We start from the raw sequence: 19,054 nt of genomic DNA, 5'->3' as shown, positions 1-19,054 counted from the left end.
CGACAGAAACTTGATCAGAATATACAAGGAACTCTGCAAGTCAGCGATGGTAAGAAGCGGGGCAGCTGGCCCTCCCACGCCTGCCTCGCTGTTCGGCCCCCCAGACACCTCTGGGCTTAGGACTCGGGGGAATAGATTCCCAGAAGCAGGTTCCCCGCCGCGTCCGGCGCCCGGGCTCTGCAGCCGCCCCCTGCTCTGCCTCCTGCACCCGCAGGGCGTCCCCCGCCGCTCCGTCCCCTGCTTCCTGCAGCGGCCCCCGACGCTAGTCCTGGCCCCACCACAGATCCCGCATCGCCGGGTTCGGCCCCGCAGGGTCGGCGCCCGGGCCGGGTCCATCTCCTCCAGCCCTCCCGGTGCGTCCCGCGGGGCAGGAAGGAGGCGAGGCCCAGCCGCCCCGTGTCATGCCGGTGTTTTCCCGGGCCCGTCCGCGGCGGCTGCTGAGGACCCGGGGACACACCGCCTGTAGGATCCGCAGCTGCGGTGCGCTGCCGGCAGTGGTGCTCGGGCTTCGTCCCCGGGGGCGGGGGTTCATCCAGGCGCGCAGGGACCCGCGGGCCTCGCCCTCCCGCGCCGCTCTCCGATTGGCCGGCGCCCGCGGGGCATTGTGGGCCGCCCGCGCGCCCGTCCCGTCGCCGCCGCCGCCGCAGCCCCCTCGGTCTTGCTATGTCGAGCTCACCCGTGAAGCGTCAGAGGATGGAGTCCGCGCTGGACCAGCTCAAGCAGTTCACCACCGTGGTGGCCGACACGGGCGACTTCCACGGTGAGGACGGCGCGGAGCCCGGGCGCGGCGCAAGCGCCCTCCAGAGGCCCCGGCGCCCCGATTTCCCCGGGTCCCCAGTTCCGGGACGCGGACCGGGTGGCGGTGCCCCGGGCGGCTCGGTTCCGAGGGGAGTGAGCGCAGGTGCCGGATGTTGGGGCCAGGGGCGGCCGTGAGGGGAGCGGGGCCCGGGTCGGCCGTGAGGGGCTCGGGGCTGGGGTCAGCGGTGCGGGCGGTACTGACGGGTCCTTGCGAGCCGTGGGGCACGAAGCCGGAGCCCCAGCCTCGCCCTCCGCCCAGGGTGGGGTCGGCTGCGCCCTCAGACCCCGCACCCGGGACAGGCTGTGGGCAGCCCGCGGGAGCCCCTCTGTGCACCCTCATGGGTCGAGGCAGCTTTCAGAGCCTTTGAGTTCAGGAGAGATTCGGGGTAGAGCTTCGAGCAGACTTCCACGTGGCCAGTTTGTGGTCAGCCAGATGCAATTTTGTTGGGCTGATGTTGTCTGCAGAGCGGGGACATCAGGTATCTCTGACCAGAAGCTGCCGGTGCTGCCACCGCCCTTGAGCCCTGCGGTGCCCAGTGGGACAACCCCGTGGGCGGCAGGTGCCCGGCCTGCTGGACAGGCACCGCCAGGCGCACCGGGTGCGTAAAAGCCGGTGCCCATGAAAGCACAGGGTTGTTCCACTGTTAAATACTGGATTTTCCTGGGCTTGAGTTGTTTACATTGGAGAGAACTTGGAAAATACAAAGAAGGGTTATTTTATTAATACTTAGCTCTTCTGTCCTCTGCAGCGCAGAGTAGACGAGCCTTGTGTCTATGTTTTGTTGAGAACAAATACTATTTTTTAAGAAAATCATGAAACGCCTCATGGATGAATGCTGTGAACACCTAATACGGAAGTGACTTCCTCTCTTTTCTGCTTTCTCATGGTGACTTGAGAAACAGGCTTTAATTCCTCTTCGGTAACTGAGTAAGGGCATTGTTTATCTAGCAGAGCCTAGAGAGTGAATTGGCATGTTTGGCTGCTTAACCATAAAAAGATGGGGATTCAGTGACTGGCTTGGGGTGCCACAGTCTGCTCCGGACCCCTCTTTGGGTGATCCAAAGCTAGAGCTGTGAATCTCTCACACACATAGCCCCCTGTTGTAGTCCAGACCTCTCTCTTCATAAGAAAGAAAGCTCCAGAAAAGGGGCTATACATTTTTCTGCTGCTCAGTTTTTTCCCTTCTTAGCACTGAGAATAATTTGCAGTTTGCTTGGTGGACAGAGCGCTCATCTGTATTGTTCCTTGCTGGCCCTCACCAGTTAGGGCAGAGCTGGTGCGGAGTGTCAGGTCCATTACACTTGGCAGTGCAGGGCCAATAAAGATGGATTTTCCTAAACCCACACCCATAGGAGGCCTGGGGAGTCCTGGTTTTGTGGTTTTGTTTTGTATTGTTTTTTAAGAAATCTTCTGGCCCAGCGAGGTGGCTCACGCCTGTAATCCCAGCACTTTGGGAGGTCGAGGCAGGTGGATCACGAGGTCAGGAGTTCGAGACCAGCCTGACCAACATGGTGAAACCCTGTCTCTACTAAAAATACAAAAATTAGCTGGGTGTGGTGTTGCATGCCTGTAATCCCAGCTACTTGGGAGGCTGAGGCAGGAGAATCGCTGAACCCAGAAGGCGGAGGTTGCAGTGAGCCGAGATCACACCACTGCACTCCAGCCTGGGCGACAGAGCAAGACTCTGTCTCAAAAAAAAAAAAAAAAAAAAAAACAAATCTTCTAAACCCAAGTCCTGACATATTTTTTTAATGAATATTAACAAAAAAATACATTCATTGATAGTATATGTTCATAAATGTTATGTAGTTGTAAAATAGTCTGTTGGGTTTGTGATCTGTATTTTGTGAAGTGAAGGTTCTCAACTCCTTGTGGGAGGGAGGCACAGGCCTCTGGAAATAGAATCAAAGCTGTGAATGCTCTTCCCACAATGTGATCCTCCCCATTTTGCATTCAGTTTAAGGGTCCCTGGACCCTGAAACCCATTTTTGCCCCAGTGGGCCTTGGTTTTGTTTTAATTTTGTAAAAGCCATTTGCTAAAAGCTGACTTTATCAAGGGATGATTTTACAGGACGAAATGGGCTGTTTTCAGTGCCTCATTCAGTGCATTCTGGCAGACCTGTGTCCACACTGTGCCAAATGTCATGTTGAAATAAATGGTTATAGATGCACAACAGGCTTTTTCTTTTTTTTTTTTTTTTTTGAGACGGAGTCTCGCTGTCACCCAGGCTGGAGTGCAGTGGCGCGATCTCCGCTCACTGCAGGCTCCGCCTCCCGGGTTCACGCCATTCTCCTGCCTCAGCCTCCCTAGTAGCTGGGACCACAGGCGCCTGCCACCACGCCCGGCTAATTTTTTGCATTTTTAGTAGAGAAGCGGTTTCACTGTGTTAGCCAGGATGGTCTCGATCTCCTGACCTCGTGATCCGCCCGCCTCGGCCTCCCAAAGTGCTGGGATTATAGGCGTGAGCCACCGATCCCAGCCGCTTTTTCTTGTCATGTTGAAATGGGTATAGATGCACAGAAGTTGCAAAATCAGCCCATACAGTCCCACGAACCCTTCAACCACTGTCCCCCGTGGTGACATCTCATGTGACCATGGCATGGCATCCACACCAGGAAGTGGGCACTGCTGTGACGCTGATGCTGTTACAGAGTGCAGACCTGGCTCATGGCTCCCCAGTTTCCCCCTGCACTGGGGCAAGGAGGCTATGTGACAGTTTCATAAAGTGTGTAAATTCCTGTGACGGCTGTGACAGGACATAGCTGTCCCATTGTCACTGAGATCCCCGTGTCCCTGAGAGACCCCTCATTCCCTGTTCCCTGGCAACCTCTAACCTGTTCTCTACCTCTATAGTTTTGTCATTAAAGGACCCTTTGAAAGTACTTATTCCAGCCTGCGCAACATGGTAAAACCCTATCTCTACAAAAAGGAAAAAAAAAAAAAAAGCCAGGCGTATTGGCGCACACCGTAGTCCCAGCTACTCAGGAGGCTGAGTTGGGAGGATCACTTAGGCCCAAGAGGTTAAGGCAGCAGCTAGCTGTGACTGCGCCACTGCACTCCAGCTTAGGAGACAAAGTGAGACCCTGTCTCAAAAAAAAAAAAAAAAAAGATACTTATTTGCCAAATAAAGTTACTGAACTTGTGAACTTGAGCCGGGTGCGGTGGCTCAAGCCTATAATCCCAGCACTTTGGGAGGCTGAGGCAGGTGGATCGCGAGGTCAGGAGATGGAGACCATCCTGACACGGTGAAACCTCGTCTCTACTAAAAATACAAAAAAATTAGGTGGGTGTGGTGGCGGGCACCTGTAGTCCCAGCTACTGAGGAGGCTGAGGCAGGAGGATGGCATGAACCTGGGAGGCGGAGCTTGCAGTGAGCGAGATCGTGCCACTGCACTCCAGCCTGGGCGACAGAGCGAGACTCCGTCTCCAAAAAAAAAAAAAAAAAATAGTTGCTGAACTGGCTAATCTGGAGCGATGGGCCATTCTATGTGTGTCAATGGCCATAACTCTTCACCTCCACTTTCCATTTGGACAGCCTGATGAACAAGACCCCAGGTTAAGCCTTGTTGGCTTCTTTGAATTCCTAGCTTGGTTATGTGAGAAAGAACTAATGTGTTAAAAGAAACAATAGTTTTAAGAATAAAGAAAACAATCCTTGGGTTTTTGTTTTTGGGGTTTTTTCTGAGACAGGGTCTTGCTCTGTCACCCAGGCTGTATAGTGGTGCAGTCACGTGGTACAACACGGCTAACTGCAGCCTTGACCTCCTGGGCTGAGGTGATCCCCCCACCTCAGCCTCCCAAGTAGTTGGGACTACAGATGTGCACCACCACTCCCAGCTAACAGTCCTTGTTGAAGATAACCATGTGGTATCTGTGCTGAAGTCAAAATAAAATGTAGAGACGAATCTCTAAATTTAACGTTTGTTTTTTTGTTGTTGTTTTTTTTGAGACGGAGTCTCGCGCTCTCACCCAGGCTGGAGTGCAGTGGCGCGATCTCGGCTCACTGCAAGCTCCACCTCCCGGGTTCCCGCCATTCTCCTGCCTCAGCCTCTCCTAGTAGCTGGGACTACAGACGCCCGCCACCACGCCCGGCTAATTTTTTGTATTTTTAGTAGAGACGGGGTTTCACTGTGTTAGCCAGGATGGTCTCGATCTCCTGACCTCGTGATCCGCCCACCTCGGCCTCCCAAAGTGCTGGGATTACAGGCGTGAGCCACCGCGCCCGGCCTCTAAATTTAATGTTTTATTTGGGAAGAAAAAATTGCAGTTCAAGCAGACTGGGTGGTCTTCGATCCGTCCAAAGAACAAGAGAAACTTGGGACCAGCCTCGGTGGCTCATTCCTGTAATCCCAGCACTTTGGGAGGCTGAGGCAGGAGGATTGTTTGGGCCTAGCAGTTCGGGACCAGCCTGGGCAACACAGTGAGACCACATCTCTACAAAAAATTTTTGGCTGGTGACTTACGCCTGTAATCACAGCACTTTGGGAGGCCGAGGCGGGTGGATCACCTGAGGTCAAGAGATCGAGACCAGCCTGGCCAACATGGTGAAACTCCATCTCTACTAAAAACACAAAAAATTAGCCGGGAATGGTGGCAGGTGCCTGTAATCCCAGCTACTCGAGAGGCTGAGGCGAGAACCTGGAAGATGGAAGTTGCAGTGAGCCGGGATCGCGCCACTGCACTCTAGCCTGGGCGACAGAGCGAGACTCCATCTCAAAATAACAATAATAATAATAATAAACCATCAACCTCGTTTTGAAGGTAATTTGATGTGTGTGCATGCATGCATGTGTGTGTACACAGTTCCTGTCTCATAACTCCCACAGCCCTGTTATAATGTTGGGGCACTCTAGGCCTTAGGAGCAGGCCTCAGAAAACAGAATTTCCATCACTGACCTTCTCCTCCTCTCCTTTCACCTGCTCCTTTCTCTCTTCAAGGGAGGAATCTTTCCTGCCTTTTTGTTTTGGAGCTGTCCATAAATAAATTCTGTACTTGCTTTTCTTTTTTTTTTTTTTTTTTTTTTTTTTTGAGGCGGAGTCTCACTCTGTCGCCCAGGCTGGAGTCAGTGGCGTGATCTCAGCTCACTGCAAGCTCCACCTCCCGGGTTCACGCCATTCTGCTTCAGCCTCCGGAGTAGCTGGGACTACAGGAGCCCGCCACCACGCCCACCTAATTTATTTTATTTATTTTATTTTTTATTTTTTAGTAGAGACGGGGTTTCACCGTGTTAGCCAGGATGGTCTCCATCTCCTGACCTAGTGATCCGCCCTCCTCGGCCTCCCAAAGTGCTGGGATTACAGGCACGAGCCACCATGCCCGGCCATATACTTGCTTTTCTAATTGTGGGTCCTAAGACCCTCATTTCAGAAGGGGTCCCACCACATACCCTGGAGGAAGGATGTGCACAGAGGACAGTAAGAAGGTGAACACAGAGGCGTTGCTGGGTTTCCTCACTCGTTAGATGATAATATTTCAACAGGGCTGTCCATACTTCAGTCATGTCTCTCCAGTGGAGTCTCCATAAAAGGCCCAAGAGGACAGGGTTCAGGGAGCTTCCAAATACCTGAACACATGGAGCCTCCTGAAGGGTGGTGCACCCAGGGCGGGCATGGAGGCGCCGTGCCCCTTCTCACATGCCTTGCCCTATGCGTCTCTTCCTCTGTGTCCTTTGTATAATAAGCCAGTACATGTGAGTAAGTGTTTCCCTTACTTCTGTGATCTGCTCCAGCAAATTAATGGAACACAAAAGTTAATTCAAGTTGGCAACCCCAACTTGAAGCCAGTGGGTCAGAAGTTCTGGAGCCCAGACTTGTGACTGGTGGGAAGTGGAGAATGGTTGGGTGGGACTAAGCCCTCAACCTGTGGGATCTGAGGCTGTCTCCAGGTAGACAGGGTTGGAATTGAATTGGAGGACGCCCAGCTGGTATCCACTGAAGAATTAATTGCTTGTTTGGTGCGTGGGGAGAAACCCCCACACGTTGGTCACAGAAGTCGTCTGTGTTGATTATTCTGGTATGAGAGCAGAGGAACACGGTTCAGGTTGTTTCTTCAGAGGCTGGGCGCAGTGGCTCACGTCTGTAATCCCAGCACTTTGGGAGGCTGAGGCGGGCGGATCACGAGGTCAGGAGATCGAGGCCATCCTGGCTAACAGTGAAATCCCGTCTCTACTAAAAATACAAAAAACTAGCCAGGCGCGGTGGCGGGCGCCTGTAATCCCAGCTACTCGGGAGACTAAGGCAGGAGAATGGAGTGAACCCGGGAGGCAGAGCTTGCAGTAAGCCGAGATAGCACCACTGCAGTCCGGCCTGGGCAAAAGAGTGAGACTCCGTCTCAAAAAAATAAAAATAAAAATACAAAAACAAAAACAAAAACCAAAACCATAGCCTGGCGTGGTGGCTCGTGCCTGTAATCCCAGCTACTCAGGGGGCTGAGGCAGGAGACTTGCTTGAACCCGGGAGGTGGAGGTTGCAGTGAGCTGAGCTTGTGCCACTGCACTCCAGCCTGGGCAACAGTGCAAGACTCCGTCTCGGGAAAAAATAAAAAAATACAAATACAAAAATTAGCCGGGCATCATGGTGTGTGCCTGTAGTCCCAGCTACTCAGGACGCTGAGGTAGGAGAATCACTTAAACCCTGGAGGAGGAGGTTGCAGTGAGGCGAGATCATTTCACTGCACTCCAGCCTGGATGACAGAGTGAGACTCTGTGTCAAAAAAAAAAAAAAAAAGCTACTCAGTGGCTACAAGTTTGGACTTTTTGAACTGTTCAGTTGGTTACTCTGAAGAAAAAAACTTTTTTATTTTTTTTGCAACAGAGTCTTGCTCCATTGCCCAGGCTGTAGTGCAGGGGCACAATCGCGGCTCACTGCAACCTCCACCTCCCGGGTCCAAGCGATTTTCCTGCCACAGCCTCCCGAGTAGCTGGGATTATAGGCATGCACCACCACGCCTGGCTAAATTTTGTATTTTTAGTAGGGACAGGGTTTCGCCATGTTAGCCAGGCTGGTCTCGAACTCCTGACCTCAAGTGATCCACCCCCCGTTGGCCTCCCAAAGTGCTCCCAAGGTGTGAGCCACTGTGCCCAGCCACTGAGTAGCATTTTATGACTGGGTTGATTAAAGCAGAGATTGTCAGCTTTACAAAAGGGACCACCAGTACAATTTGGACAAAATCTTGGGACATTGTCAAAGTTGCCCACTCCGACTAAAAGGATTCTTAGGTCACGTTTTGTCAAGTTACCTGCAGAAGCTACTGAATGCGATATTTATTTATTTATTTGTTTGTTTGTTTATTTATGAAACAGTCTCACTCTGTCACCCAGGCTGGAGTGCAGTGGCGCGATCTCGGCTCATTGGAACCTCCACCTCCCGGGTTCAAGCGATTCTCTTGCCTCAGCCTCCTGAGTAGCTGGGATTACAAGCATATGCCACCACACCCAGCTCATTTTTGTATTTTTAGACAGACTGGGTTTCACCATTTTGGCCAGGCTGGTCTCAAACTCCTGACCCCAGGCGATCCACCAGCCTTGGCCTCCCAAAATGCTGGGATTACAGGTATGAGCCACTGCACTCGGCCTGAATTTATTTTTTTAAGAGATGGGGTCTTGCTCTCTGGCCCAGGTGGGAGTGTAGTGGCATGATCATGGCTCACTGCAGTCTCAACCTCCTGGGCTCAAGCAATCCTCCTGCCTGAGCCTCTTGAGTAGCTGAGACTACAGGCATGCACTACCACACCTGGCTAATTTAGTCTTTTTATGAAACCTAAAAAGAATGATTGGTGAGTGATAGAAGTGGATAAAATTAGTCTTAAAGTTGCAGCAGTGCGGTTCAGCAACTATTAGATAAACTGGCTTCAGGTTAGAGGCCGCTTCAGCAGAGGCTTGCAGGTAATAATTTTTGGAGCAATGCTGTGTGTCCTGAGTGATTTTCCCCTTGGCTTCTTTTTTTTTTTTTTTTTTTTTTTTTGGAGACAGAGTCTCACTCTGCCACCCAGGCTGGAGTGCAGTGGTGCGATCTCAGCTCACTGCAAGCTCCGCCTCCTGGGTTCATGCCATTCTCCTGCCTCAGCCTCCGGAGTAGCTGGGACTACAGGTGCCCGTAACCACGCCCACCTATTTTTTTTGTATTTTTAGTAGAGACGGGGTTTCACCATGTTAGCCAGGATGGTCTCGATTTCCTGACCTTGTGATCCACCCGCCTCAGCCTCCCAAAGTGCTGGGATTATAGGCGTGAGCCACCGCGCCTGGCTCGCCTTGGCTTCTTGACTCTGTTGTGGCTGGGTGTGGTGATAATGACCCAGTCCATAGGATCAGTGTTCACATGTGGGTCATTGACTAGACCGTGACCTCCTTGTGGTGGTACGGCAGTGGGACACACATTTTCCTTTGGCCAGCGTTCTCCCAGCTGTCTCACCTCTCACTCCCATGCTGTTACAAGTCAGCTCTTGCAGGGGCATATTTGGTCTCTGGGCACTTAGTGTTTGTTGTTTCATCATTGTGCAAACAGCCGCCTCTTGATGAACCTTCAGTCACCCGGAAGAAGGTGTGAGAAGTGTGGCTGGACCCGGCTTTGGGAAATGCTCTGGACTCCCCTAACGTCCTGGGGAATTACAGGGTTCCTTTACGTGTTTCTAGTTGAAAGCAAGCGTTCCACTTACTTTGGCTTTTGAAAACTATTTCCCTAGCCATCGATGAGTACAAGCCCCAGGATGCTACCACCAACCCGTCCCTGATCCTGGCCGCAGCACAGATGCCTGCTTACCAGGAGCTGGTGGAGGAGGCGATCGCCTATGGCCGGAAGCTGGGCGGGTGAGTTCCTGGACTCGGGAGGGTCCCAGCTAGGCCCTCGTGCTAGTCTAGTTGGCTTTGCTTCCCTCCCTAACTGAATTTTAGTTCTCAAACACCATGAGCTCAAGGGAAAAAAAAAACCCTATCTTTTTGCCTATTTTTGTTTATTGAAGTGTAATCTGCATGAAGTAACCTGCACCCACGGTAAATGAGCAGTTCAGAGTCTTGCCAATGTGTGTACCCTGTAAACACCACCCCAGTCAAGATGCAAAGCACTTGCAGACCCCCAGAGTCCCCTCCTCCCCTCCTGTAGTCAGTCTCCCCAGCTCTGGTAACACTTATCTTCTGGCTGTCATTTTATTTTTATTTTTACTTTTCAGACGGAGTCTCGCTCTGTCACCCAGGCTGGAGTATAGTGGCGCAATCTTGGCTCACTACAACTTCGGCCTCCCTGGTGCAAGCAATTCTCCTGCCTCAGCTTCCCAATTAGCTGGGATTACAGGTGTGTGCCACCACTCCTGGCTAATTTTTGTATTTTTTTTTTTTTTTTTGAGACAGAGTTTTGCTTTTGTTGTCCAGGCTGGAGTGCACTGGCACAATCTCGGCTCACCGCAACCTCTGCCTCCCAGATTCAAGCGATTCTCCTGCCTCAGCCTGCCGAGTAGCTGGGCTTCATGCGCCACCACACCCGGCTATAATTTTTGTATTTTTGGTGGAGACAGGGTTTCACCACGTTGGTTGGGCCGGTCTCGAACTTCTTACCTCAAGTGATCCGCCTCCCTTGGCCTCCCACAGTGCTCGGATTACAGACATGAGCTACCGTGCCTGGCTTTTACATTTTTAAATAGCTTTTATAACTCCTAGAATGTTCTCTGGCACCTATTTGCAGTAGGTCCCCACTCCCTTACCCAACCAAGCAACTGTAGAGCCCTCTTCATGCCTGTGGCTTTGCATATTTTAGATGTCATTTTAGATTCTCTTCAGGGTAATAATTCAAAGCTTGAAGATGGTGCCGAGCAGGCAACGTGGGCACCACACAGGAGCAGGTCCCTCTCTGGTACTGGCTTTGCTTAGGTCCAGGTGGCTGGTGAGTGGCTCCCCTGACCATGTTGTGACAGCCGCTCTGGACACTGAGTCTGACCCTCTCCTCTCTCTTCTTAGCTCCCTTTTCCTCCTCTCGTGGTGTTGCGCCCGTGGCATAGGCGAGGCCTTGGTGCCCCTGTTATTGGGTGACATTGGTGCCTTTGCTGGGCTGGGTGATCAACAGATGAGCCCTGCACCTATGTCCAGGTGGCCCAAGAATTTTTTTTTTTTTTTTGAGATAGAGTTTGGCTCTGTCAGTCACCTAGGCTGGAGTGCAGTGTCGCAATCTCAGCTCACTGCAGCCTCTACGTCCTGGGCTCAAGCCAGCCTCCCACCTCAGCCTCCCCAGTAGCTGGGACTACAGGTGCACGCCACCACACCTGGCTGATACTTGTATTTGTTTTTAGAGGCAGGGTTTCGCCATGTTGCCCTAGCTGGTTTCGAACTCCTGAGCTTGAGCAGTCTGCCCACCTTGGCCTGCCAGACTGCTGAGATTACAGGCGTGAGCCACTGCACCCAGTCTGGCCCAAGAATTCTAACCCCTGAGCGTCTAGCTGAAGATCTTCCTGTGTGTAGTGTGCTAACAAGGCTGCTCAGATTTTGGAACAGCATCATGGACTTCACCTGGTGTCTGTCCAGTGACTTTGAAGAGATTGAAAACACAATATTTTGCAAGTGCCAAAAGATAGAGGGATGCAGTTTGGGATGATCAAAAGAGCTCTGGAGATGGATGGTGATGGTTGTACAGAACTGTGAATGTGCTGAATACATTTAAAAATGGCGGGCTGGGGGCAGTGGTGCACGCCTGTAACCCCAGTACTGTGGTAGGCCAAGATGGGAGGATCCCTTCAGCCTGAGAGTTCGAGAACAGTCTAGGCAATAGGGCAAAACTCTGTCTCGACAAAAAAATATAAAAATTAGCTGGGCATGGGCCAGGCGCAGTGGCTCACGCCTGTAATCCCAGCACTTTGAGAGGCCGAGACAGGCAGATCACGAGGTCAGGAGATCGAGACCAGTCTGGCTAACACGGTGAAACCCCGTCTCTACTAAAAATACAAAAAAATTAGCCGGGCGTGGTGGCAGGCGCCTGTAGTCCCAGCTACTCAGGAGGTTGAGGCAGGAGAATGGCGTGAACTGCAGGGGGCAGAGCTGGTAGTGAGCCGAGATTATGCCACTGCACTCCAGCCTGGGCGACAGAGTGAGACTCTGTCTCAACAAAACAAAACAAAACAAAGCAATTAGCTGGGTATAGAGGTGTGCAGCTGTAGTCCCAGCTCCTCGGGAGGCGGAGGCAGGAGGATCACTCGAGCCCAGGAGGCCAAGGCTGCAGTGAGCCATAATCACACCACTGCACTCCAGCCTGAGCTGGAGACCATCTTGGGGAAAAAAAGGATAAGCTTGGAAATTTTATGTTATATGTACTATTTGGCCACAATAAAAAAAATGTTTTAAGAGAAGAAAGATGGAGGGAAGGAAATTTGGCAAAGAAATAACAGAATTTATTTTGTAGAGTCTTGTGCACTTGAACCTCAGAGCTTTTTTCTTTTTCTTGAGACGGAGTGTCGCTCTGTTGCCCAGGCTGGAGTGCAGTGGCGTGATCTCTGCTCACTGCAAGCTCTGCCTACTGGGTTCACACCATTCTCCTGCCTCAGCCTCCCAAGTAACTGGGACCACAGGCACCCGCCACCACGCCCAGCTAATTTTTAAATATTTTTAGTAGAGACAGGGTTTCACCGTGTTAGCCAGGATGGTCTTGATCTCCTGACCTCATGATCTGTCTGCCTCGGCCTCCAAAAGTGCTGGGATTATAGGCGTGAGCCACCGCGCCTGGCGAACCTCAGAAGCTTCTAACCTGCTTTTTTCCCTTTGAATTTCAGGTCACAAGAGGACCAGATTAAAAATGCTATTGATAAACTTTTTGTGTTGTTTGGAGCAGAAATCCTAAAGAAGATTCCGGGCCGAGTATCCACAGAAGTAGATGCAAGGTAAGGATGCTTGCTCCTGCACTGAACGGGCTGGTCAGGTGTCCACAGCTGCACACGTGGATGCCAACGTGAGGTCAAGGGGCTGCTCCACCCATGGTCTTCATCCCAAGGGCCCAAGAGAAGGTTTATTTTGAGCTCTCCCGCAGCTGGTAGTGATGACCAAGAGCTCCTTGTTTAGCAACTGATCTCTAATGTTTTTTATTTGTTTATTTTTGAGATGGAGTCTCGCACTGTCACCCAGGCTGGAGTACAGCGGCGCAATCTCAGCTCACTGCAACCTCGGCCTCCCGACTTGAAGCGTTTCTCTGCGTCAGCCTCCCAAGTAGCTGAGATTACAGGCACCTGCCACCACGCTCGGCTAATTTTTTGTATTTTTAGTAGAGACGGGGTTTCACCGTTTTGGCCAGGCTGGTCTTGAACTCCTGACCTCATGATCCGCCTGCCTCAACTTCCCAAAGTGCTGGGATTATAGGCATGAGCCACTGTACCCAGCTGCTAGTGTTTTTTGTTTTGATTTGTTTGTTTTTTGAGACAGAGTCTCGCTCTGTCACCAGCGTAGAGTGCAGTGGCACGATCTCAGCTCACCGCAACCTTCACCTCCTGGGTTCAAGCGATTCTCCTGCCTCAGCCTCCTGAGTAGCTGGGACTACAGACGCCCACCATCATACTCAGCTAACTTTTTTGTATTTTTAGTAGCGACAGGGTTTCACCATGTTGGCCAGGATGGTCTCGATCTCTTGACCTCGTGATCTTCCCGCCTCAGCCTCCCAAAGTGTTGGGATTACAGGCGTGAGCCACCGCGTCCGGCCTAGTGTTTTTTTAATACAAATTACAGCTTTTGGATCCCACTGAGGACCTTTGTTTGTGAGACTGGGTGTGAGTTGCTGTCAGAGCCATTCTGCAAACCTCAAGCGAGGGGAAGGTTGGGGGCAGTGGTTGGTGCTTACGGTGGTGCAGCTCAAAACTGACGGGCAGACACCTGGCCTCCAGCTTGCTGTGCATGGTGGGCAACCTGTGTCATCTGAGGGGATGGGTTCTTCTTGCTCCTACAGGCTCTCCTTTGATAAAGATGCGATGGTGGCCAGAGCCAGGCGGCTCATCGAGCTCTACAAGGAAGCTGGGATCAGCAAGGACCGAATTCTTATAAAGCTGTCATCAACCTGGGAAGGAATTCAGGCTGGAAAGTAAGTGGTCCCCCACAAGGAAGGAGCTCTCAGAGATTTTTCCTGTGTTGTTGGGGCAGGGTCTACATGGCATCAGGCAAATTTGACTCTCTCAGCCCTGGGGAATGCCAGACTGGGGAGCACAGCCCACAGCTTGGACTTGACCAGCTGATGTCAGCCTAGATCTGCCCTCTGCTCCAGAGCCAGCTCCCTCACTTGCTGGTGATCAGAAATGAGGGATTTCCCAGGAAGTACCATCCACCACCCAGCAGAAAAGAAAAGCCACTAGTTAGCACCTGCAGATTCAGATTCTTTTTTTTTTTTTTTTGAGACGGAGTCTCGCTCTGTCGCCCAGGCTGCAGTGCAGTGGCGCAATCTCAGCTCACTGCAAGCTCCGCCTCCCAGGTTCACACCATTCTCCTGCCTCAGCCTCCTGAGTAGCTGGGACTACAGGCGCCCACCACCATGCCCGGCTAATTTTTTGTATTTTTAGTAGAGACGGGGTTTCACCGTGTTAGCCAGGATGGTCTCGATCTCCTGACCTCGTGATCCGCCCACCTCGGCCTCCCAAAGTGCTGGGATTACAGGTGTGAGCCCCCACACCCGGCGATTCAGATTCTTTCATTCTTCTGTCCTGATCAACACAAGCCTATATTTACATGATTTTTAAAAAGTAAACTACTGTTATATAAAATATATGCTGCCTGGGCAAGATGGCTCATGCCTGTAATCCCAGCAATTTGGGAGGCTGAGATGGGAGGATCATTTGAGCCCAGGAGTTCCAGACCAGCCTGGGCAACAAAGTGAAACCTTGTCTCTACAAAAATATAAAGAAATTTTAGGCTGGGCACGGTGGCTCACACCTGTAATCCCAGCACTTTAGGAGGCCAAGGTGGGGGAAGCACGAGGTCAGGAGATCGAGACCATCCTGGCTAACATGGTGAAACACCGTCTCTACTAAAAAATATAAAAAATTAGCCGGGCGTGGTGGCACACACCCGTAGTCCCATTTAGGAGGCTGAGGCAGGAGAATTGCTTGAACCCAGGAGGCGAAGGTTGCAGTTAGCTGAGATCACACCACTGCACTCCAGTCTGGGTGACAGAGGAAGACTCCATCTCAAAAAAAAAAAAAAAAAAAAAAACTTTTAGGCCGGGCGTGGTGGCTCATACCTGTAATCCCAGCACTCTGGAAGGCTGAGGTGGGTAGATCGCCTGAGGTCAGGAGTTCGAGACCAGCCTGGCCAAGATAGTGGAACCCCATCTCTACCAAGACTACAAAAAATTTAGCTGGGCATGGTGGCAGGTGCCTATAATCCTAGCTACTTGGGAGGCTGAAGCAGGAGAATCACTTCAACGGAGGTGGAGGTTGCAGTGAGCTGAGATTGCACCATTGTATTCCAGCCTGGGCAACAGAACGAGACTCCATCTCAAAAAAAAAAAAAAAAAAGGAAAAGAAAACTAGCCCACCCCTGTGATTCCAGCTACTTGGGAGGCTGAGGCGGGAGGATCACTTGAGCCTGGGAAGTTGAGGTTCCAGTAGCTATGATGGCACCACTGCACTCCAGCCTGGGTGACAGAGTGAGACCCTATCTCAGAAAAACCAAACCAAACATATGTATGTTCAGAGTGGAAGAGACAGTAAATGTATAAAACAAAGTAAAACTCCTCTATGATGTTCTCACCCAGAAGCAGCCAATGCTATACTCAAATAATTCCCATCAGGAGGAGGTGTTTTGTTTCCACATCTGTGTGTTTGCATGTTCTACCACCTGCCATCACTGACCTGCTCTGAGATAGCATTTCACTTTTTCACCATGGCTGGAGTGCAGTGGCACGAACTGGGCTCACTGCAGCCTTGACCCCAGGCTCAAGCAATCTTTCCACCTCAGTCCCCCAAGTGGCTGGGACGACAAGCACGCACACCACTCCTGGGTAATTTCACCATGTTCCCCAGGCTGGCCTCGAACCCTTGGGCTCAAGAGATCTCTACCCATCTTGGCCTCCCAAAGTGCTGGGATTACAGGCATGAGCCATTGTGCCTGGCCTCATTTGTGTGTGTGTTTTGTGTTTTTTTTTTTTTTTTTTGAGACAGAGTTTCGCTCTCATCCAGGCTGGAGTGCAATGGTGCTATCTCAGCTTACTGCAACCTCCACCTCTGGGGTTCAAGAGATTCTCCTGCCTCAGCCTCTGGAGTAGCTGGGATTACAGGCAGGGGCCATCACTCCCGCCTAATTTTATATTTCTAGTAGAGATGGGGTTTCTCCATGTTAGTCAGGCTGGTCTCAAACTCCCAAGCTCAGGTGATCCGCCCGCCTCGGCCTCCCGAAGTGTTGGGATTACAGGTGTGAGCCACTGCACCTGGCCGGCCCATTTGTTTTTATATGTTGGAAAATACTCCATTTTATGGATAGGCCACAGTTATTCCTCTGTTGATGGACACCTGGTCGGTTTCCATTTCTCGGGCTGTGAGGTATACTGCTGCTATGAACACATCTGCAGCTGTGAACACAGATGTACAAGTTTTGTCCTGGACACGTGTTTTTGTTTCTCGTGGGCATATGCCTAGGAGTGGAGTCTCTGGGTGACTGCTTGAGGAACTGCAGGCTGTTTCCCAACTCATCTGTGCCATCTGCTGTCCCCCTCGAACACCCCCGTGTGGCCATGTGGCAGAGGCGCCTGGGGAGGGAACTTGTGTCTGAAGGTGCCTGAGCAGAGTCTTGGCTGTCTCATCCCATGCCCCAGCCACATGGCAAAGTCTGGGCACTGCCCTTTCCTTGGGGATCAGCCCCAGGATGTCCAAAGTGCACTGGGATTTGGGCAAGGGGCCTAGTGTGGCCAAGGGGCTCCTCTCAGCAGAAACCAGGGTGCTATGGGCCTGCTGCGGGGTGGCCCCAGGAATGGCTAGGGTGGAACAGGGTGAGGACTGGAATGTGGTCAGAGACGACTCAGTGGTTCTAGCCTGGGAGCTGAGCCCTGGTGAGTTCTGGGATGAGGTGATGGCCTGGCGCAAGAGCATGGGCACCCAGAGGGCCTCCCTTGCCTTTTGTCTATTGTGTAATGTGGGTTGGAGAAAATCCTGGTCACCCATAACCCACTATCCACTTAGAACCCTCTTGAGTGTTACAGATTTGTTCTTAACAATGGCATGAGCCTGTTCCTGCCTTTTTAGCTTAAGGCCCGTGAGCATCGTTGGCAGCCTGTGGATCTGGGTGGGCACCTGACCTGCATTCACCTGCCCCGCCCTCACCTGTCCCCGCCCTGCAGGGAGCTCGAGGAGCAGCACGGCATCCACTGCAACATGACGTTACTCTTCTCCTTCGCCCAGGCTGTGGCCTGTGCCGAGGCGGGTGTGACCCTCATCTCCCCATTTGTTGGGCGCATCCTTGACTGGCATGTGGCAAACACCGACAAGAAATCCTACGAGCCCCTGGAAGACCCTGGTGAGGGTCCCTCTGTGGTAATGGGGTAAGGGGAACAGCCTCAGCAGCACCTCAGGCAGGAAGAGCCCAGGACGGAGCTGCTGCATCAACAAGCAGTGAGGTGCGCAGGTCGGCACGGGGTGGGCAGGGGTGGCGCTCAAGGTAGTGCAGCCAGCAGGCACTGGGAGGGCAGGTGGGGTGGTACCTCTGCTGAAGCCTTGCTGGTCACAGCTTGGTCTCTTTCCAGGGGTAAAGAGTGTCACTAAAATCTACAACTACTACAAGAAGTTTGGCTACAAAACCATTGTCATGGGTGCCTCCTTCCGCAACACGGGCGAGATCAAAGCACTAGCCGGCTGTGACTTCCTCACCATCTCACCCAAGCTCCTGGGAGAGCTGCTGCAGGACAACACCAAGCTGGTGCCTGTGCTCTCAGCCAAGGCGGGTGAGGCCCCACTGCCCAGCTGTGGCTGCTGCTCGGGCAAGGCCAGCACTGCCCTGCCGCGCTGCCCTGTGGGTGATCCCTCCCACCTGTGGGGCGAGCTCATCTCGGGAGACATGAGGGTGAAGTAGACCTCAACGGAGGGCTTGGCTTTCCTAACACATCTCACTCAAGTCGTCAGCCAAGGCTGTGGGCTGAACCCCACTTGAGCGTGAGCCTTGCTGGGGCCGAGGCCTGGCCCTGGTGGGAGATGCTTGGGTGCAGCAGTTCAGGCCCTCAGCCCAAGGGGCCAAGGTGGGCAGGGACATGGAGCAGGCATGGAAGGCTGGTTCTTGTCCCCCAGCCCAAGCCAGTGACCTGGAAAAAATCCACCTGGATGAGAAGTCTTTCCGTTGGTTGCACAACGAGGACCAGATGGCTGTGGAGAAGCTCTCTGACGGGATCCGCAAGTTTGCCGCTGATGCAGTGAAGCTGGAGCGGATGCTGACAGTGAGTGTCGTGTGTGGGCGGCCACATAATGCCAAGCCCCATGAGAGCCCGGGCCTGGGCGTCAGGGTTGAAGCTGGGCAGAGTTAAAACTTCAGTGAGACCCCAGGTCTCAATTCACGTGCTGTCCAGCAAGTGGGGCCTGTTGAGGCCATCCCAGGGTAGAGGGTGCGTGGCACCCAGGGGTGCCCCCGGGATGCTTGGTGGGTCTTGGCTCCTCTCTGGCCTGTGTGGTGACTGTGGTGTTGGCCACCCTATGGCCCTGGCCCCCACAGAGTGCAGACCCCACAAAGGCCTCCCTCCTTCCACATGGTGCCTTGTGAGGCTTCATGGTGCAGAAGGCAGGGTGGGGAGACACAGCTCATGCTGTATTTGTTTCTAGGAACGAATGTTCAATGCAGAGAATGGAAAGTAGTGCATCCCTGAGGCTGGACTCCCGATCTGCACCGCCGGCCAGCTGGGGTCTGACTGCACATAGCTTCTGATGAATCTTGCGTTTTTTACAAATTGGAGCATGGACAGATCATAGATTTCTGATTTTATGTAAAATTTTGCCTAATACATTAAAGCAGTCACTTTTCCTGTGCTGTTTCATTCACTGTCTCCGTCCCCTTTGTCCCCTAAGCATTACCTGCCCCAGCTGTGATGGGCTGTAACCTAGGTTAGGACTCAGAGATAGGGTCAGGGTCAGGGTACCCCAGACACAACCCACCGCCTGGGCCACCACCTGGGAACCCAGCTCAGGGTTGGTGCTGGGAGGGCATTGGTGGAGTTAGGCAAAGGACAGGCTTCTGATGCCAGGGGCTCCCAAGATGCTGTCCCAGGTGGGTCACAGATGAACACTGAAACAGTCTCAAGCCTCCAAGCATGGGCAGATGTGGATGCATCCCAGA

The 19,054-nt window shown here is 52.5% G+C and overlaps 1 protein-coding gene across 1 annotated transcript; it reads left to right on the top strand.

Annotated features, from left to right (window-relative positions):
• The first annotated feature begins 581 nt into the window (after positions 1 to 581).
• TALDO1 (transaldolase 1) lies at positions 582 to 18,755 on the top strand. The gene is made up of 8 exons (XM_030801913.1): positions 582 to 760; positions 9,481 to 9,604; positions 12,544 to 12,651; positions 13,704 to 13,835; positions 17,079 to 17,254; positions 17,481 to 17,678; positions 18,019 to 18,164; positions 18,544 to 18,755. The coding sequence occupies exons 1-8, from the start codon at positions 664 to 666 to the stop codon at positions 18,574 to 18,576; spliced, it is 1,014 nt and encodes a 337-aa protein (XP_030657773.1). The 5' UTR covers positions 582 to 663; the 3' UTR covers positions 18,577 to 18,755.
• The last annotated feature ends 299 nt before the right edge of the window (positions 18,756 to 19,054 follow it).

The sequence above is a fragment of the Nomascus leucogenys genome, chromosome 21, assembly GCF_006542625.1.
Source record: "Nomascus leucogenys isolate Asia chromosome 21, Asia_NLE_v1, whole genome shotgun sequence".
NCBI lineage: Eukaryota > Metazoa > Chordata > Mammalia > Primates > Hylobatidae > Nomascus > Nomascus leucogenys.
Note: the sequence above shows the minus strand (reverse complement) of the source record. Positions and strands in the feature narration are given on the sequence as shown.

Excerpts from the sequence above, each read along its gene's own strand:
- TALDO1 (XM_030801913.1), top strand. The coding sequence starts at position 664 with ATGTCGAGCTCACCCGTGAAGCGTCAGAGGATGGAGTCCGCGCTGGAC. Across the intron at positions 761-9,480 it reads CGACACGGGCGACTTCCACG|CCATCGATGAGTACAAGCCC; the intron begins GTGAGGACGGCG and ends CTATTTCCCTAG. Across the intron at positions 18,165-18,543 it reads AGCTGGAGCGGATGCTGACA|GAACGAATGTTCAATGCAGA; the intron begins GTGAGTGTCGTG and ends ATTTGTTTCTAG.